The sequence below is a fragment of the Odontesthes bonariensis genome, chromosome 20 (assembly GCF_027942865.1).
Source record: "Odontesthes bonariensis isolate fOdoBon6 chromosome 20, fOdoBon6.hap1, whole genome shotgun sequence".
NCBI classification, from domain to species: domain Eukaryota; kingdom Metazoa; phylum Chordata; class Actinopteri; order Atheriniformes; family Atherinopsidae; genus Odontesthes; species Odontesthes bonariensis.
The window spans coordinates 28,174,450-28,189,983 of record NC_134525.1 but is presented as its reverse complement, the minus strand read 5'-3'; the positions used below and the strand labels follow the sequence as shown (position 1 = coordinate 28,189,983).

At 36.8% G+C, this 15,534-nt stretch overlaps 1 protein-coding gene across 2 annotated transcripts in view; it reads right to left on the bottom strand.

Moving 5' to 3' along the window:
- Window positions 1-372: 372 nt before the first annotated feature.
- Window positions 373-15,534, bottom strand: part of palmdb (palmdelphin b) — a 56,516-nt gene continuing 41,354 nt past the window's right edge. For both annotated transcript variants that reach the window (XM_075452157.1, XM_075452158.1), the window contains 3 exons: window positions 6,434-8,711; window positions 6,250-6,338; window positions 373-4,197 (listed from right to left, as the gene is read on the bottom strand). In XM_075452157.1, coding sequence (XP_075308272.1) covers window positions 4,114-4,197; window positions 6,250-6,338; window positions 6,434-8,711 — 2,451 coding nt within the window. In that variant the 3' untranslated portion in view covers window positions 373-4,113. The remainder of the gene's footprint in view (window positions 4,198-6,249; window positions 6,339-6,433; window positions 8,712-15,534) is intronic.

The window sequence follows — 15,534 nt, the reverse complement described above, 5'->3', positions numbered from 1 at the left end:
TCTAGGTATCAAATTGTAATGCACAAGGCAACCTTTAGCAAAAGTTATTAAATGTACATGGGAATACAGTCTCATGTTTTTGTGACTGTCATAAAAGGAGTTATTAAAAGTTGATAGCTAATAAAAACATATAAATGTCAACCTAAAATATAGTTTCCATGCTAAAAATAGCATAGAAAACAATAATTGTCAATCAGCACAAAAACTCACTCATTTTGTGCATATTTCATGTTTGCTCTTTACTTAACATTTTAATTCACCATAGGATGAGTTATTTCAGCAGATATCTTCTTGTGTCATCTTCTGACTTAATGTCATCTTTGCCCACAAATGGACACCTAGGCAGAGCAGGAAAAATAAAGCCAGCCAACATCATTTATATACACTTTTATTGTTGTACTAATCTCTTAAATACACATTATGAGAAATACATAGTCCCTGCATATTTAGTCATAAAGAGCCAATTGGCCCCCAAAAGCCACACCAGGGATGATTCACAAAATGTTTAACTACAGCAAGCAATCTTTAATATTTGTTAGCTATACTTTAACAAGCATACACACATGAAAAGTAAAAAGCTGTTTCAGGTCAGTTAAATCTAAGGTCAAGAAAATTACCAAGCTTTTATAAACTACTTTTCAGAGAGCTGGAAAAAACAAGGCTGTGTGAATAATATAATTGTCATGTAATTAGAAAATACATTTTTCTCAAAACAGCATCTGAATGATGGAAATAGACAATATAATCTGAAGTTGATTGAGTATCAAGAAGTTGAGTATCAATTATTTCAAAGTAATATAATAAAGTTAAAGCACTTTTATTTGTGAAAATCTGTGTTATTAGGAATGTCCACGCTCTTGACATACAAGTTCACATTTGACTGGTTTTCTAATTTTGATCTCTATGGCAGCACTGTTAAAAATATCTATATTTATTCACTGGTCCTGAATAATGTTGCACTATTTCAGGCAAACAACTTTAAAGTGCGCTTAAGTATCACTCAGAGAGTAACATGACTGAGAAATTAAGGAGCATTTGTATCTACTCTGTTCTGAGTAAACAATATTTTTAGTGAAATGTGTGCAAATAATACATTGTGTACATTGTGTTTATTTATTTCCATCCAGCTCACCCTACAGTTTCAACCAAAAAGCATAGTATAAATATACATTTGATATACACCAAGCAACATACTGTAGCATTGTTTTTCATCAAGACACAGTGACACCAAAAAAAAAGTTTTCAAATCTGATTTACATTTATAATAACATGGAAATTTAAGCAAAGAATGGATCTACAATACATTTGTCAGATACATTCAGGTATCTCAGCAAAAGCCAGCAAATCCTGTCAGTGTTCAGTCTGCAAATATTATCTTATATAATAGTCCCATGTATGCCCTGTGGAAAAAGTTATTGTCCCTGTAATCATTGCCCATATCCATACTCACCACACTGTAAAGGATGGAGAACAAAATTCACAAGCCTGCATAAAAATGCAGTAAAAAAGTTTGACTGAAGCTAAAATCAATCTCGTCTCCATTTGCTGAGCTGCAGCAGAGTGATGCTTTGTATGTCCATACTAGCAGGGAGATCCGTCACTGATACTATACCCTCAGCTATACTGATCATTGTATCTATATTTACAATTCATCAAATAAACAGTTTTGAAATATGATAGACCAACAAATAATTACCACAAGGTCTGTAGTCTCACTCAGTTTTTATATAACATTTTAGCTTCCTTTAGCTCTTTGTTTTACTTCGTTGGCGTGCGTCTAACAGTTCTCTCATCTACTTTGCATCCTGAGATTGTCCTCCTTCTAGAAACAACCCCATTGGTCATTTGCTATTGCAAGCCAAAAAAAAATTTGATTCGTTGGAAGGTTCTGTAACCTTTTGTGTAAAAGTGGCCTCCATGGGGATGATTGTCATAAGAAGAATGTATTTTAGCTGTAATGATGAATGTTTTTTTAACCCTAATAAAGTTGTTTTATGTTTCCCCAACCAAGTGATGTCATGTGCCTAAACCCAACAAGGAAGTGACAAAGTTTCATTATGTTGTTCTGTTTACAACCAGCAAAATAACCTCTCAGAATGACAGTCTGCTTGTAAAAACGATGTTGGCTATTTTAGGCCTAATAATTATTGTTTTCTAATGCAATCCAATATATTTGATTTGAAACACTAACCAAGTCATGCTATTCTTGAACAAAACCGAGAAGTGACAAAAGTGTCATCATATTTGGGTCTTGAACACGCATGAAAATGCACAAATGATTACCAGCACTGCACATAATCCCAACATGTAACGTGTTGCCTTCGTATGAGGATTTTGTGCCTTGTTAAAATAAAACACTCAAGAATAACCTATGCTCCAACATGGAACCTCCCATATGAGTCATATTTCCGACCTGTCGCCTGATGGTCTGATACATTACAGGATGGCATTGTGGCTCATATTTACAGGTATGAAAAACCAATCTATATGGTTGTTTCAGTGGGACCACTTGTGCCTCCTGCAGCAGCAGCCTGGGCCCATAATACCACTCTATCACTCAGCTGCAAACAATGTGTTTGCACAGCAGCCAAAAGTGCAAATATTTCCTCCAGGAGTTTTCGGAGAGCAAACCAGAACTGGACTGAAGAGTGACTTTTGGAATCACGTTTACAAAATTATGACTCCAAATGGATGATAATGTAGCACACTCTGCACAGTTAATCTTACTTTTACATATCATTATAACATTTTTAAGACTAAAGAACCTTGACTCCCCTAACTCATTTTTATCGCTAAAACTTAACCAAGTAATTTCGGTGTTAAAGACTTCAAGAATAAATTAGATTATAAATATAAGAAAGAAAGGGGAAACATAAGATTTAAAATGGCCTCAGAATCCCACATGAAGGTTCTAAAACCTTTATTCCAACCACTGACATCGGCTTGAATTTGCTGGTTGATACAACATGCACTTATTATGCATAATATGGCATGCATGAATATGCGTTTAAGAACATGTCACATAATGAAGAAGCTCGAGAAAGTGACACAAAAGTCTCTCCACCAATTAGCATAATATGTTAGAATTGCAAGACGATGCACATACCACTGCATAGGTATGAATGCTCACAAATGCAAGTAATTTGCATAGGCTACAGAGGAGGCTCAAAGTTGATTTAAAGTAAAAGCATCAATCAAGCCTAGCAGATCAGTAACTTTTGTGGCATGAAACCATAAACTAACAATGAACATATTTAAGCCCTGTCTGCAATCCCATTGGGCAACAAAGTAGAAAACACTGGGGGGAAGCAAACTTCAAAACAAGTGCAAGATATATTACACACAGTTTTATTAAAAACAAACAAAGGAAAAACAAACACTAGATCACCACTACTTTAGTTTAAGTGCTGAGGTTTGTAATTAGTTCCAGCTATACATACTCATTATATTGAGAAATGTTTCCATCCTTTACGACCACCATATCTATTTTTACTTGAAATTGTTTTAGTTTTTATGTTTCTGGTATGAACATTTTGCTAGCAGGTAAGGGACCACCTACACAGAGGCATGCTTTTATTGAGAATTATTGCATTATGCACAAGCTGATAACCCCTGTCCTCATACATGCACTGATTGGACAGGATTCTCCTATTTATTCCATGGCTAATAGTCACAGTCCAAATAACAGCATTTTCTTGGTAATTTTGTTTAAATTGGAAAGTGTATGTTTCCAGTGTCTTTTTGGTATTATCATAATTGTGGAAGTTGTAGCCAGGTAAGAGTTGTAACTGGAGTGTTATAGCTAAAAGTGCTGATTCGGAAGTTACAGGGAAAGGTCAAAACGTTGTGGTTATCAAAAAATAATATATAAATCCAGTGCCACCAGAATATTTTGTTATTCATATCCATTATATAGAAACACTTGAGTTGCAAATGGTCTTGTCCAAACAAACGTGGCACAAACATTCCCACTGTTTCCCTGAAGCATCACAGAAGCCGAGTTTAGGTTATGCCACAACATGAAGCAACTAACTGCAACATTGCATCTAACTTGAATGAAAACAACACTGATAACTGATGCATTTAAATGACGAACTGTAGACTTGTTCGACTTCAGTTGTTTTTTGTAAACTCCCCTGCCTCCCAGCGCAGAGCCATGGCACTCTTACGTCTTCCTCCAATGTAGTCCTCAGGAAACTGAAAGACAGTTTATTTGGTAACTTATTTTCAAAGCATGTCCTCCATCAACTCCTCCACCTCGATCTTAATTTAAACATTTTGTAACTATATTCTCATTAAGTTTTTCCTAGTACCATTTACGCAGCACTTTTAACACAGCAGAAGTATTACCTGCATGCATCAAATAAATAAATAACAGTGCTGTCGAAACTGTGCTTTTCCACTGATCCTATATTATTTTTTAAAAACACAGAATGGTGTGGAACGAATAGGAGAAAAACCTTTCTGAATGTTTGCTACAGTAGTTTGTATTGTCCTGCAGCTGCTCCTCTTATACACTCAGCAGACAGCACAAAGATAAAGACAGTACATACTGATGCTTGATAACAACAAAGCATTAGTTTTGGCCATGCAAGATCTCATGAATGGGTAACGCAACAGTCATGGTAGCCGTTGCCGTGGCGATGTGAAAAAAGTTGGCAAACCTTTCTGCAATGGATTTATATTGTTGTGTATTTTAATGCCAAGTCATGAGCTTTCTCAGCTGAAAGGTTTCATAGTAATTTGAGCGAATCTGTATTGTTGACTTTTACACCACATCACTTCTACATCAGATAGTTACACGGAGTGGTTCTATGTAAAATGGTTCATATTACCATTCAGTGTGGTAATGCACCCTGGACAGTGTTACTACATGGTTGTTCTAGTTTGATGATATAAAAACAATTGTTTAATGCACAAGTTATGATATTTAGATATCTACTATATACTGTATCTCTTGTAAGAACACCTTTACATTGATTTTAGGTTAGATTTTATTAAAGATGGTGATTTTATTAAATTTGCTCTCTTGGTGACCCTGTTTTGAGTAGCTTTTAGCTTTAACTTGTCTGTCACGAAAGCTTCTCCAAAGTAAGAGTACTCTGGCTGCTGCCTACTACAGGTAAGACACTGACTATTAAGAAGTACTTCATATAACCTCAATTAAAAAAGAGAAATATCCCTTTGACAAATCCCTTTAGTTTAATCAAAAACTTTTAATGCGCAGCTGTATTCAAACACTTTTAATCTATAACCTAAAGTAAGCATCTTTAATACCTAACCTCAACTAAGTACTTTTAATGTGTAGTGAAGTAATAAAAATTATATCACAATGGAGATTAAAATAAATTCATGAAAAGAAGGTGAAAAAACTGCAAAAAACAGTGTCAAGGTTACTGTTGGACCTAGTTTAAGGCTTGGGAGTCAGGCTGTTATCTGCTTCCCCTCTGAGCTCCTCATGCAGTCCATGTTACTCATTTTAAGCATATTCTGTAGAATTATGTTTTTTATGTTCTTTTGGCATTTACTATTGACACAACAATTGGGTCATTTGTTGCTGCAAAAGGATAACTGACTAACTGTGACCTAAAGTTGTGGTAATAGTGGTTGTGGTAATTCCCCTGTACTGATAAATGATGAGAAGGGCTCTTGACTAACCATCAGTTTGTGACAGTTTGAGAGTGACATTGTGTACATTGAAACAGTGTCTCATTGTAAAAGGAAAGATTACATTACAATATCATAAAGCTGATAACATGTATGCTCTTAACTCTTAGTGCAACTGAAAATGTGAGTAACTAGCAAGTCTTTAGGACACATACTGTTCAGTGAGTTTAACCATGTAAATAAGTTATTTTTTCATTGTATGGGATGTGTCACACAAGCAGATACACTGACATGAACATTTATGGAAATTTTTGTTGTAAAATAACTCAGATTCTGTAATTGCGTGGGTGTTATATTTAATTTGATGTACTATCCACTCTGGCACAAATGGCAACAATCATATGAGAATTATTGTTCTTTTGTTCTGATGCAATGACAAACTCCATTTGAATACTATCAATGTCTGAATACTAAGTACACACAACACAGTATAATATGCATAGAGTAAATGACAGCTACTTGTACACACAAATATTTCTGTTCTCAAATACAAAACATGAAATACATATGTTTTGAGTTGATTGTATATTTAGAATGTGATATGATTTACAGTCAGAGTTTAAAAGTTTGAGAAGAACTTACTCTGTGATCACAGGATAAGGTAGATCGATCCATCCTGTAGGGTGTTTTCATTGGTGAAGAAGGAGAAGACTTGCACTTTACTGGCACGTCTAATCACAATGAAAATATAAATTATTATGAGCATAAAAATTCAAACATGAACACTGAAATTTACTGTTCTAGGCTAAGTTTTTTATTGACATACCTGAATGATCAAATGCCAAAGTGTTCATGCGATTTGACAACCCTTTTTCTGTAATCAAACTGTCTTTGCCATACAGATTTGCCCTCTCTTTCCTCAGCTCTTCCTCCCTCTGCTTCACCATCTTAATCTCTTCATCCACCAGTGATATTGTGCTTCTTGAACGCAGCTTGAAAAATGGGTTGTTCAGGAACATTTTTTCCTGTGGCTGTTCACAGGCTTTGTTGAGAGAAAACTCTGAGGCACTGCGAATTATCAGATTGGATGTCTCAAGGATGATGAGATTGGAGCTGCTTTCTTCAGAGAGCCAATCACCAGACCGAGTTGGTGTGTTTTCTTTACCATGTTTAGGGCTGGAGGTAAAATCATTTCTTGGATCAAAGATAATAACGTTGTTAGCTGACATTTCATGTTTCAGTGGTTCTTTAGTGGGGGAAGAGGTGATAATAAATGATGGTGTCAGTGGAATACTTATTGATCTAGGGATGCTTCTTGATGGAGCACAATCAGTTGATTTGCCCATCCTGGAGAGCCCCCTCTCTCTTTTGAAATTTCCCTCCCTCTCCATTGATAAACGAATTTCCCTATCAACAGGTGTTTCTGGGTCATCGTAAGGAGACCTATAAGTTGAATCCCCCAGACCAGAATCCTCTGAGCAAGGGCTGAATTGGGTGTGAAGATAATCCCCAACCAGATTTAAACTTTCCAGATCAGGTCCTCTCTTGTGACTTCTGTCAATGTTGCGAACTGGTGTGTACATGAAGCTGTGGCTGCCATGGAAATTTGGCTGCTTTGTTGTAGGAAGGACTATCTTATTTTTCATTTGTTCCTCCATTTCCCGCCACTGCTTGCGAGCCAGCTGGAAGTCCACATGCTCAGTACTAACATTCTCACTCTTTGTCTCCTGTATGACACAAAAGTCTTTAGGTACTTTCTTTACTGTGTCAGCATTGCTCTGTTGGTGGTTGGTGTGGTTATGGTTGGCATCTCTGCCGTTTTCACTCTCATCTTCAGATATTTTGGACAAAGCTTGAAGGCCTAAAGGGTTATATTTAACTTCTTGTGGAGGTGTGGGAAAGGTTATGATGTCCTCAGGTTGTTCCAGAACTTCTGCCTCTTGGGGGACCTCAAAATTAACTTCTTCAAAGTTGTTAATGTCTTGTTCATCAAAATCTGTCACATCAACTTTCTGCACAAAAAGTTCCTGGGCACTCAGCTCAAGATTGTCCAAATAAGAGTCATCGTCTTCTTTATTTATAGAGGAGGAGAATATTGTTCTCCATTTTTCATCTGTGTCACTGTCAGATGAATTTGCTGCAATCTCAACTCTTAGGCATTCGTCAATTTCATCAGGGTTATGGCAGGACTCATTTGACACATCTGACATGGCCTCCTCTCTAATGTGCTGCTCTAATATTGACTCCTCTTTAAACTGTGGTTCAAATAGGATATCATGGTCCTCTGGGCCTTCATCTGTATATAATGCTAGATTTTGAAAGGCATCATCTTCAGAATTGATTATATTGTCACCTGCCTCAGGCTCTTGGTCACTATATAACTCTGGTTCAGGGTTTTGGTCTGGCTCAGAGTATTGTTCATGCTCGGGGTCTTGCTCTGGTTCAGAGTCTTGCTCTGGTTCACAATAATGCCCCATTTTAAAGTCTTCCTTTGGTTCTGGTTCTTGCTCTGGCTTTTGGTTGGGCTCCATCTCATAATCTTCCTCAGGCTCTGGGCACTGTTCTGGCTCTGGTTCTTTTCTGGGCTCAGCATACTGCTCTGGCTCAGGTTCATGTTCAGGATCTTGTTCTAGTGTTTCCTGCCTCTTCCGGTGGGCCTCATTTTCATAAACACTGTCAACACTGGAGGGGGTATCAGACACTGATGAGGTGACTGACTCATTCCTGTTGAGCTCCTCATGCGCTGGTTCTAATATCAAAGCTTCCTTTTGATCCTGACATGGCATTTCAGTGCAAACACTGGTCTCAGAGCAGCCAGGCTTGTCCATCTCACTTGTGCTGATTGGTATGCTGGTTGATGAGGAGCAAACTATTTCCCTCTGGATATCGTTCTCTTTCTCTAAACAAACTAACTCGTCGTCTGCACTAATTTCCTTCCCCTGCTCAGGTGAATCAGCCACAACGACCTCCTCTTCACAGTCCATCACCAGCTTTGATTGTTCAGTTGTTTCCATGGTGACAGAGATGAAGTTGTGATTCTCAGTTGTGCTGCAGCCTTCTTTCAATTCTTTTCCATTTGCCTCTCTATCCACCGAGATAGCTTTCTGAGAAAAAAGGGAATAAAGAAAAGAGATTTGCCTTCGAGGATGAAGAGAAAATTATTTCTTTACTAAATTTATGAAATACATAGCTGATATGGGAATAAGATTTTTACTGTATCCTCAACTTCATTATTTTGTTTGCAATGTGTACTTTTATTTCTTGAATAACCGTTATTTGCATTTCCTCTGTGATATATTAGGGAATATAGCAAAGACATTATCACATTGAAATAAATAGCTGAAGGAGATAAATTGTACACAGTCAGAAAACATTAGACCAAGGATATTTTATCAGCATTGCTGTATACTTTATTTATAATGAAACAGCAACAAAAAAGGTTTGGCTTCAAATAAATAAGAACATGGGTTTTCAGGCTGAAAATTTTAATTGTTGACAATCTTTGATCATCATGCTTATCATCATTTACACCAGAGACACATAACACTGGACTGGTTCGGGAACACTTCATGGTGTTATTGCGAGAATAATCACAACAGTGTGACTTGGCCAAGTCTTTTTGAAATGCAGTGAGCACACTAAAGGTGTCCATGCACAGCACTTACATAATCTCTGCCATGCAGAGAAACATTTTCAGATGTATCTCTGAAGTGTTAGGGAATGGGGATGACGTTGCTTCTGCTTGCTGTTGCTATGCTGACTGAATGTTTCCCTAAGTGGGTTTTGTGCAGAAAGAGAGCACATCAAAGGCAGCTGAATTAAAAAGATATTATGTCTACCCTTATGTAAGGCTGCAGAACTGGATTTGCCTCCCACACAATGCAAGATACCTTTTTACTCTTGGACTCAAGCGCACACGTACAAGCATGCATGCACACACACATATACTTATAGATATTTGCATTGCTATAATTAATGTCTTTGATTCATTCCTTGATTTCAAAGCTGAGACAAAAAGACAATGGAACAAGTTTAATCTGTATGTATATATATACATACAGATGAAACTCGTTCCATCTATGCAGAACTTTTTTCTCTATCACACACACACACACACACACACACACACACACACACACACACACACACACACACACACACACACACACACACACACACACACACACACACACACACACACAAAATCACAGATGAATGCATCTGAAGCAATAGAGTTCAGTGTGTTGCCGAAGGACATTTCGACATGTGGTGCAGGAGAGCTTGAGATCACAACGCAACCTTTAGATTGGCAGAAAATGGCATTTTCTCCTCAGCTACAGTGTTTATTCAATTGATTATTATCAATATATGACTTATTTAAAAAAACCCAAATATTGTTCATATAATCTAATTTCAAGTATAAGTGATGTATGAGTGTGTGACCCTGTATGAGTGTGTCAACAAGTGCCAACCTAGATGGGTTAAAAGCGGAGGACAAATTTTGTGTATATGCATGTATGCATGACAATAAATCTGATCTTAATCTGTATAATCACTGCAATAACCTTGATAATGGTCATACTATTTTAAAGGAGACATCATGTGTAAAGTTAGCGTACTGCGGAAACTGATGATGATGAAGGTCGATGCTCAGATTCATCCTTCACTGTCTGTTCTGTGTGCATCATATTTGTCCAATATTGAAACGTACAAACCAACAGACACTTAAGACTCATATCAGTGTTACGTTATTAGTTCCTAGTTTATTGGTGGTGTCAAGTAATTTGTTATATTTTAAAAGCCAACATTGTTTCCAGATCTTATCAATGTACACCATTTATTAGGCCTTCAGGCTTTGTCCAAAATAACTGCTCACTGGCAATGGTTGTCAGAGGTATTCCAGAGTCCAAGCAGTATCTTTTATTGTACTGCCACTACTTAATTTAGAATATATTTGGTGATGAAATCTTTAAATCTATAAACATTTCAAAACATAATGTTATATTTGATTGAATATTTTGCACACAGAGTCGTTCTTATTGTGATTAATATCCTCACCATGCTTCTCAAAAGACTCTGGAAATTACAGCCACTCTGGGACATTCTTTTTATAAACAATCCTGTTACTGGCTAAAAACAATCTGTTGAATCTGCATCACACTGCAGCTGAGGTCATGTACTTCTGCTGCCAAGGTTTGGGCCAGCAGCTCATCGTGCCTGTTCCTCTTTTCACTCCTAAGCTCAGAGTATTTGACAGGATACCCACGGCTGCTGTAACCAAAAATCAACAACCACAAGCGCCTGTCCCATTCCACCAAGTGTAATCCTTTTTACCTTCCTCTTTCTCCATATCTCTCTTTGGAATAGTCACAGTAGGCACATTCCCTACATCAAGCCAGCTTATGCTGACAAAGCAGAGCACAAGCTGAGACTGGTATTTGTGACTGAGATGCAGCACTTTTTGTGACAAATTTGAATCACCCACAACTAAATATAATCATTTGAGCGGGTCTGTCTAATTCATTTCCCCATAAATCAATTTAATTTAAGTTCAGTTTAATTCAACCAAAGGCAATACTGGATTGCTAGAGTTAACTGCTGCAAGTTAACCCTGGATGAATGTGTGCAGAATGTATTTGTCTTTGCACGGGTTAATTGGCAGTTTTCTCTGCATCACCAATGAATCTCTAAATGTGAAAAAACACATAATTGCAGATTGTCTTTCACAATTTGTATTTCACTTTCCACTAATCACAATGCCAATAGGTCAATTTATTCATAAAATATTACAGGAAATAGCATTGTAAAAAAAGAAAAAAGTATAATTGGTTCTCTCTTTCTGCCCACTCCACCAATGCGTGGAAAAGCATCTGAACCACAGTCCACTGGCTGAACACATCATCTTGTATCTGCGTTAACTTGGATGCTAATGACGTTTGTAGAATGAACACTTGAGAAGATGTACATTTATGAGTTTTCACCATTAACGTGATTGAGTTACACGTGTACACACACAGAAGTTAGCAAAGATTATTTACATGTTTTATAACTCCCAATGAGGATTCATTCCATATATTCAAAGATTAATTTCCTGAATGGCATGCCATGTATATATATATATATACGAGCTTCTAGGTATGGGTGTGGCCCCCTCCCTGACATCGTGGATTCCAGACTATCTGACTGCCAGACCACAGCATGTCAGGATGGCGCCTTGACAAACTGGTGAAAAAGGCCGGTTCTGTGGTAGGTAGAAGGCTAAACCGTCTCAGTGCTGTGGTGGAGCAACGGATGAGGAGGAAGTGATATTCTGTTTTGACATCCCCTCCACAGCATCCTGGCAGGACAGAGGAGCAGTTGCAGTGAGAGGCTCATCTCTCTGCACTGCAGGACAGAGGTTCAGGAAGTCCTTTGTCCCCACAGCCATAAGGCTTTTTAACAGTGACTGCTGACATGTTCTTCTCAAATTTATTTATTTAGTCATTTATTATTATTGTTGTTGTTGTTGTCTAATATCATCATTGTAAATATCTAACCATTTTTGAGCTACTTGACTAATTTGAATTTGGGGATGAATAAAGTATTTTTCTATTTCGTATTTCTTTGTATATAGATATATATATATGTAGACACACAAACTCGTACAGTGACAAGAGTGTGCAACAGACTGAGCACCATGGTAACCGTCAGCAGGCTTGACACATACTGCAATGCTCAGCTGTCACCTCCTCCACCTCCCCCTCACCAACTCATCAGGAGACTGTTAAATGTGATGGGAAGCAGGGTTGCATTTAAATGGCATGGGAATTATTATTTAAAGGCAGAAAATACAAAGAAATAGAATAAAAACACTTCTGTGGTCACAATACATTTCAGTACAGCCTAAATGCTCAAACTGCTGATATTAACAGGTGATCCAGTCAGATTGCTTTTTTTTTTTGCATTGGAAGGTTCTCAACCAAGTTTGATGATTGGGATGTATCGTAGTGAAAGCCATGAAAGGGATGGTCAAATTCACAAAAATGCAGGGCAAAAAAGCATCAAAAGCAAAACCTAATGATGTCATGATTATGACCATTCAACCATGTCTAAAAAAACTAACCCTAGGCAAAGCCAGAAATCCATATCTTGCCCTGTTTTTGTATCATGCCTTCAGCCTGTTAGTCCTAAATAATTATGAATTCATCTAAATAATACATGGAAAAATGGAAATTCCTTATATCATTTTCTTGCAATCCCTGCAGTTGCCATATTGAATGATTGTACTTTTTTTTGTCACAGAATGTGTTAAACTAATGTAAAGCTTTTTCAGCAGCTCAATCTCAAAACACAACAAAGCTACCAATATATGAAAGCTTTGCTCAACAGCACAAAATGTTGCAGTTTCTCAATAAAGGCTCAAAAGTTGCAAAAAGGCTGTATTTAAATGCATAGCGACCACTGACCTTCTTCCAAATACAACAATGTTCAAATTATGATGTGACATGGACTGCATATTTTACATGTCTTACATATTCACCTTTAGAAACTGTATAGCAAAGTCCAATTAAGGGTTCACATTCACATGAAAGCCCACTTTGCAATGTTTGCATCCATTCAAAGTCTTCATATCTTCTGTATTCATCAGAACAGGAGCTTTACTCCTGTATCTCCCTCATCCCTGAAGTGTCTCGTCTTTTTCATTACAGCCATGATGCCCTGCACTGACTCTGAACGAGCCCAGTGGATGTGTCATAAAGCAGCGCTGTATGTTAAAATATACAATGAAAACTTTTGTAGGATGTAATTGTGCAAATAAAACATACACATGTCCACAACGTGTAACTGAGATTGGCTTACTGCACATTGCTGAATTTTTCTTTTGCTTAGTCCAAATACAATTGTATTTTGGTTAAATAAATCAGGAAATACTGTTTACAAGACAGCGACTCACTCAGAGTATGGTTTTAACTAGGTTAAAATCAGAATATTTCTGTGTATGTAAATGTACTCTGTGACAATGTTTTCCCTTTTCATTTCTCTACAGAGACAGCTTACATCTTGCTATGTAATGATGTTGATGTTCAGCATCCTGCTACGTCTTACTATGTATCCCTATAAGCATCGGCACAGGAGTCGTTCGCAAGCACTAATCCACTGATTTAAGACCCATTCCATATAAAGTTTTCTACTGGCCTATCACTTTTCTACTACCCTCTCACTCACAAGAATTAGAATTGACATACGTGGTTATACTATTCGGCAAGTTCCTTCATGTTCCTATCATGTAGATGGCATGCTGCCTTTCACATAACAACAGGCGAGGGGTGCTTTGTGATCAGACATTTTCTAACCATGGACTTTGACATCACTATGTTTTTGAGATGTGTATAAATTTTATTATTACAATAGCAAACATATTGCACTTATGCTAGAGTGACCATCAATTAATTGATTGTATAGCACTATCAAGTACATTCTGTGTATCAAAATCTAAAATGTATATGAATATATATGTATACATATTTATAGTACATTGTGTGTGCATGCCATGTTCTTTCATATCCATTGACAAACATATTTGTAAAGCTTCTTCCAAAAGCACAAACCACTGACTTTAGGAATAAGAGTGACAAATAGAAGAAATAAGTCGCACACTATTCTGAGATCGACATATCTTAGAATTATTAAATTAGGTCTCACATCTGTGCTCTTAATTAACAATCTGGAACCTCCACAATTTTACAGATGATGCTGACAAAGGCACGTTGTACTGCTATGTTTAGACCTTTACTGACCTTTTGTTGTACTATCGTTCCTAAGGTCCAACAATATACTATTTAATATTGTTGCTGAGACCAATGATACTGCTCAGAAAATATTTATTTTTTCTATCTGGAAAACAACCTAAATCGTTTTCAGTTATGTTTCCAACAGGCTCCGCTACCCAATATACAGTAGAATTAAGCCATACCTACCTTCAATATGAAGTAGATCATCCACATAGAAATCATATCCAGGAAAACAGCTTCTAAATAACTCAAACTGTGCAAACACTACTACTATATACCAACAGTACAGCAAGTCTCTTTTTGGGGAGGTAACTGAGTGAATCGAAACTTTGATAGCTTGTGTGTTAAACTGACACACGCACAGAAAGTATTGGCAGAACTGTCACTAAGATAAAGCTGAGTGGAAATAAAGCCCCCTTAGGCTGTTTCCTAATGACAGACCCAAACACACCATGCATTTCCCAATGAAAATTATGCCTCCTCTATGCAGTGAGAGATATAAATTAGACCTAACAATTAGAAGGCCACTGTTTTTTAACACGTGTAACTTCAGTGAATTTCCATAAATTATGAAATACTACGATGAAATACTTAACAGAAACTGAAAAGGCAGTTTGACGTATCAATCAAAAACAACATAGGTCCAATTTTATGTATCATTGCTCCCTAAAAGTGATTAATTTAGAGTGAACCTCAATAATGGACCAAGATGACCTGAATTCCAATATACACAGGGGCCGAAAGTATTATTTTCATTTATCCAAACTAAGTTGAGTTTAATTGAATTTTTTTAATTCAAGATTTGATTGTTGTAATGACCAACCCCAACAAGGATATCGTTAACTGCAGACTCACAGAACATTAGCTTTCCTTAATGCTGAAATAAGATTTTTAGTCCAAACACTGGTTTATCACATAAAATTATTTTTAAAAAGAAATAAAAATTTGTGCCATGTGTTGTATGAAAAGAAACAAGAAAGAAATCAAATAAAATCTAGCGACTACCCTCTTTGAGTCACAGAAATTCTGTCAGGCTACAATGGGAATAGAATGAGAGCTTTTGTGGAAGGTTTTGGAGCTTTGTTCCAGTTTTATTTAACAAAGTCAAGTATTATATTATGACCAAAAGCTTATTATCAACCAAGGTTATCACACT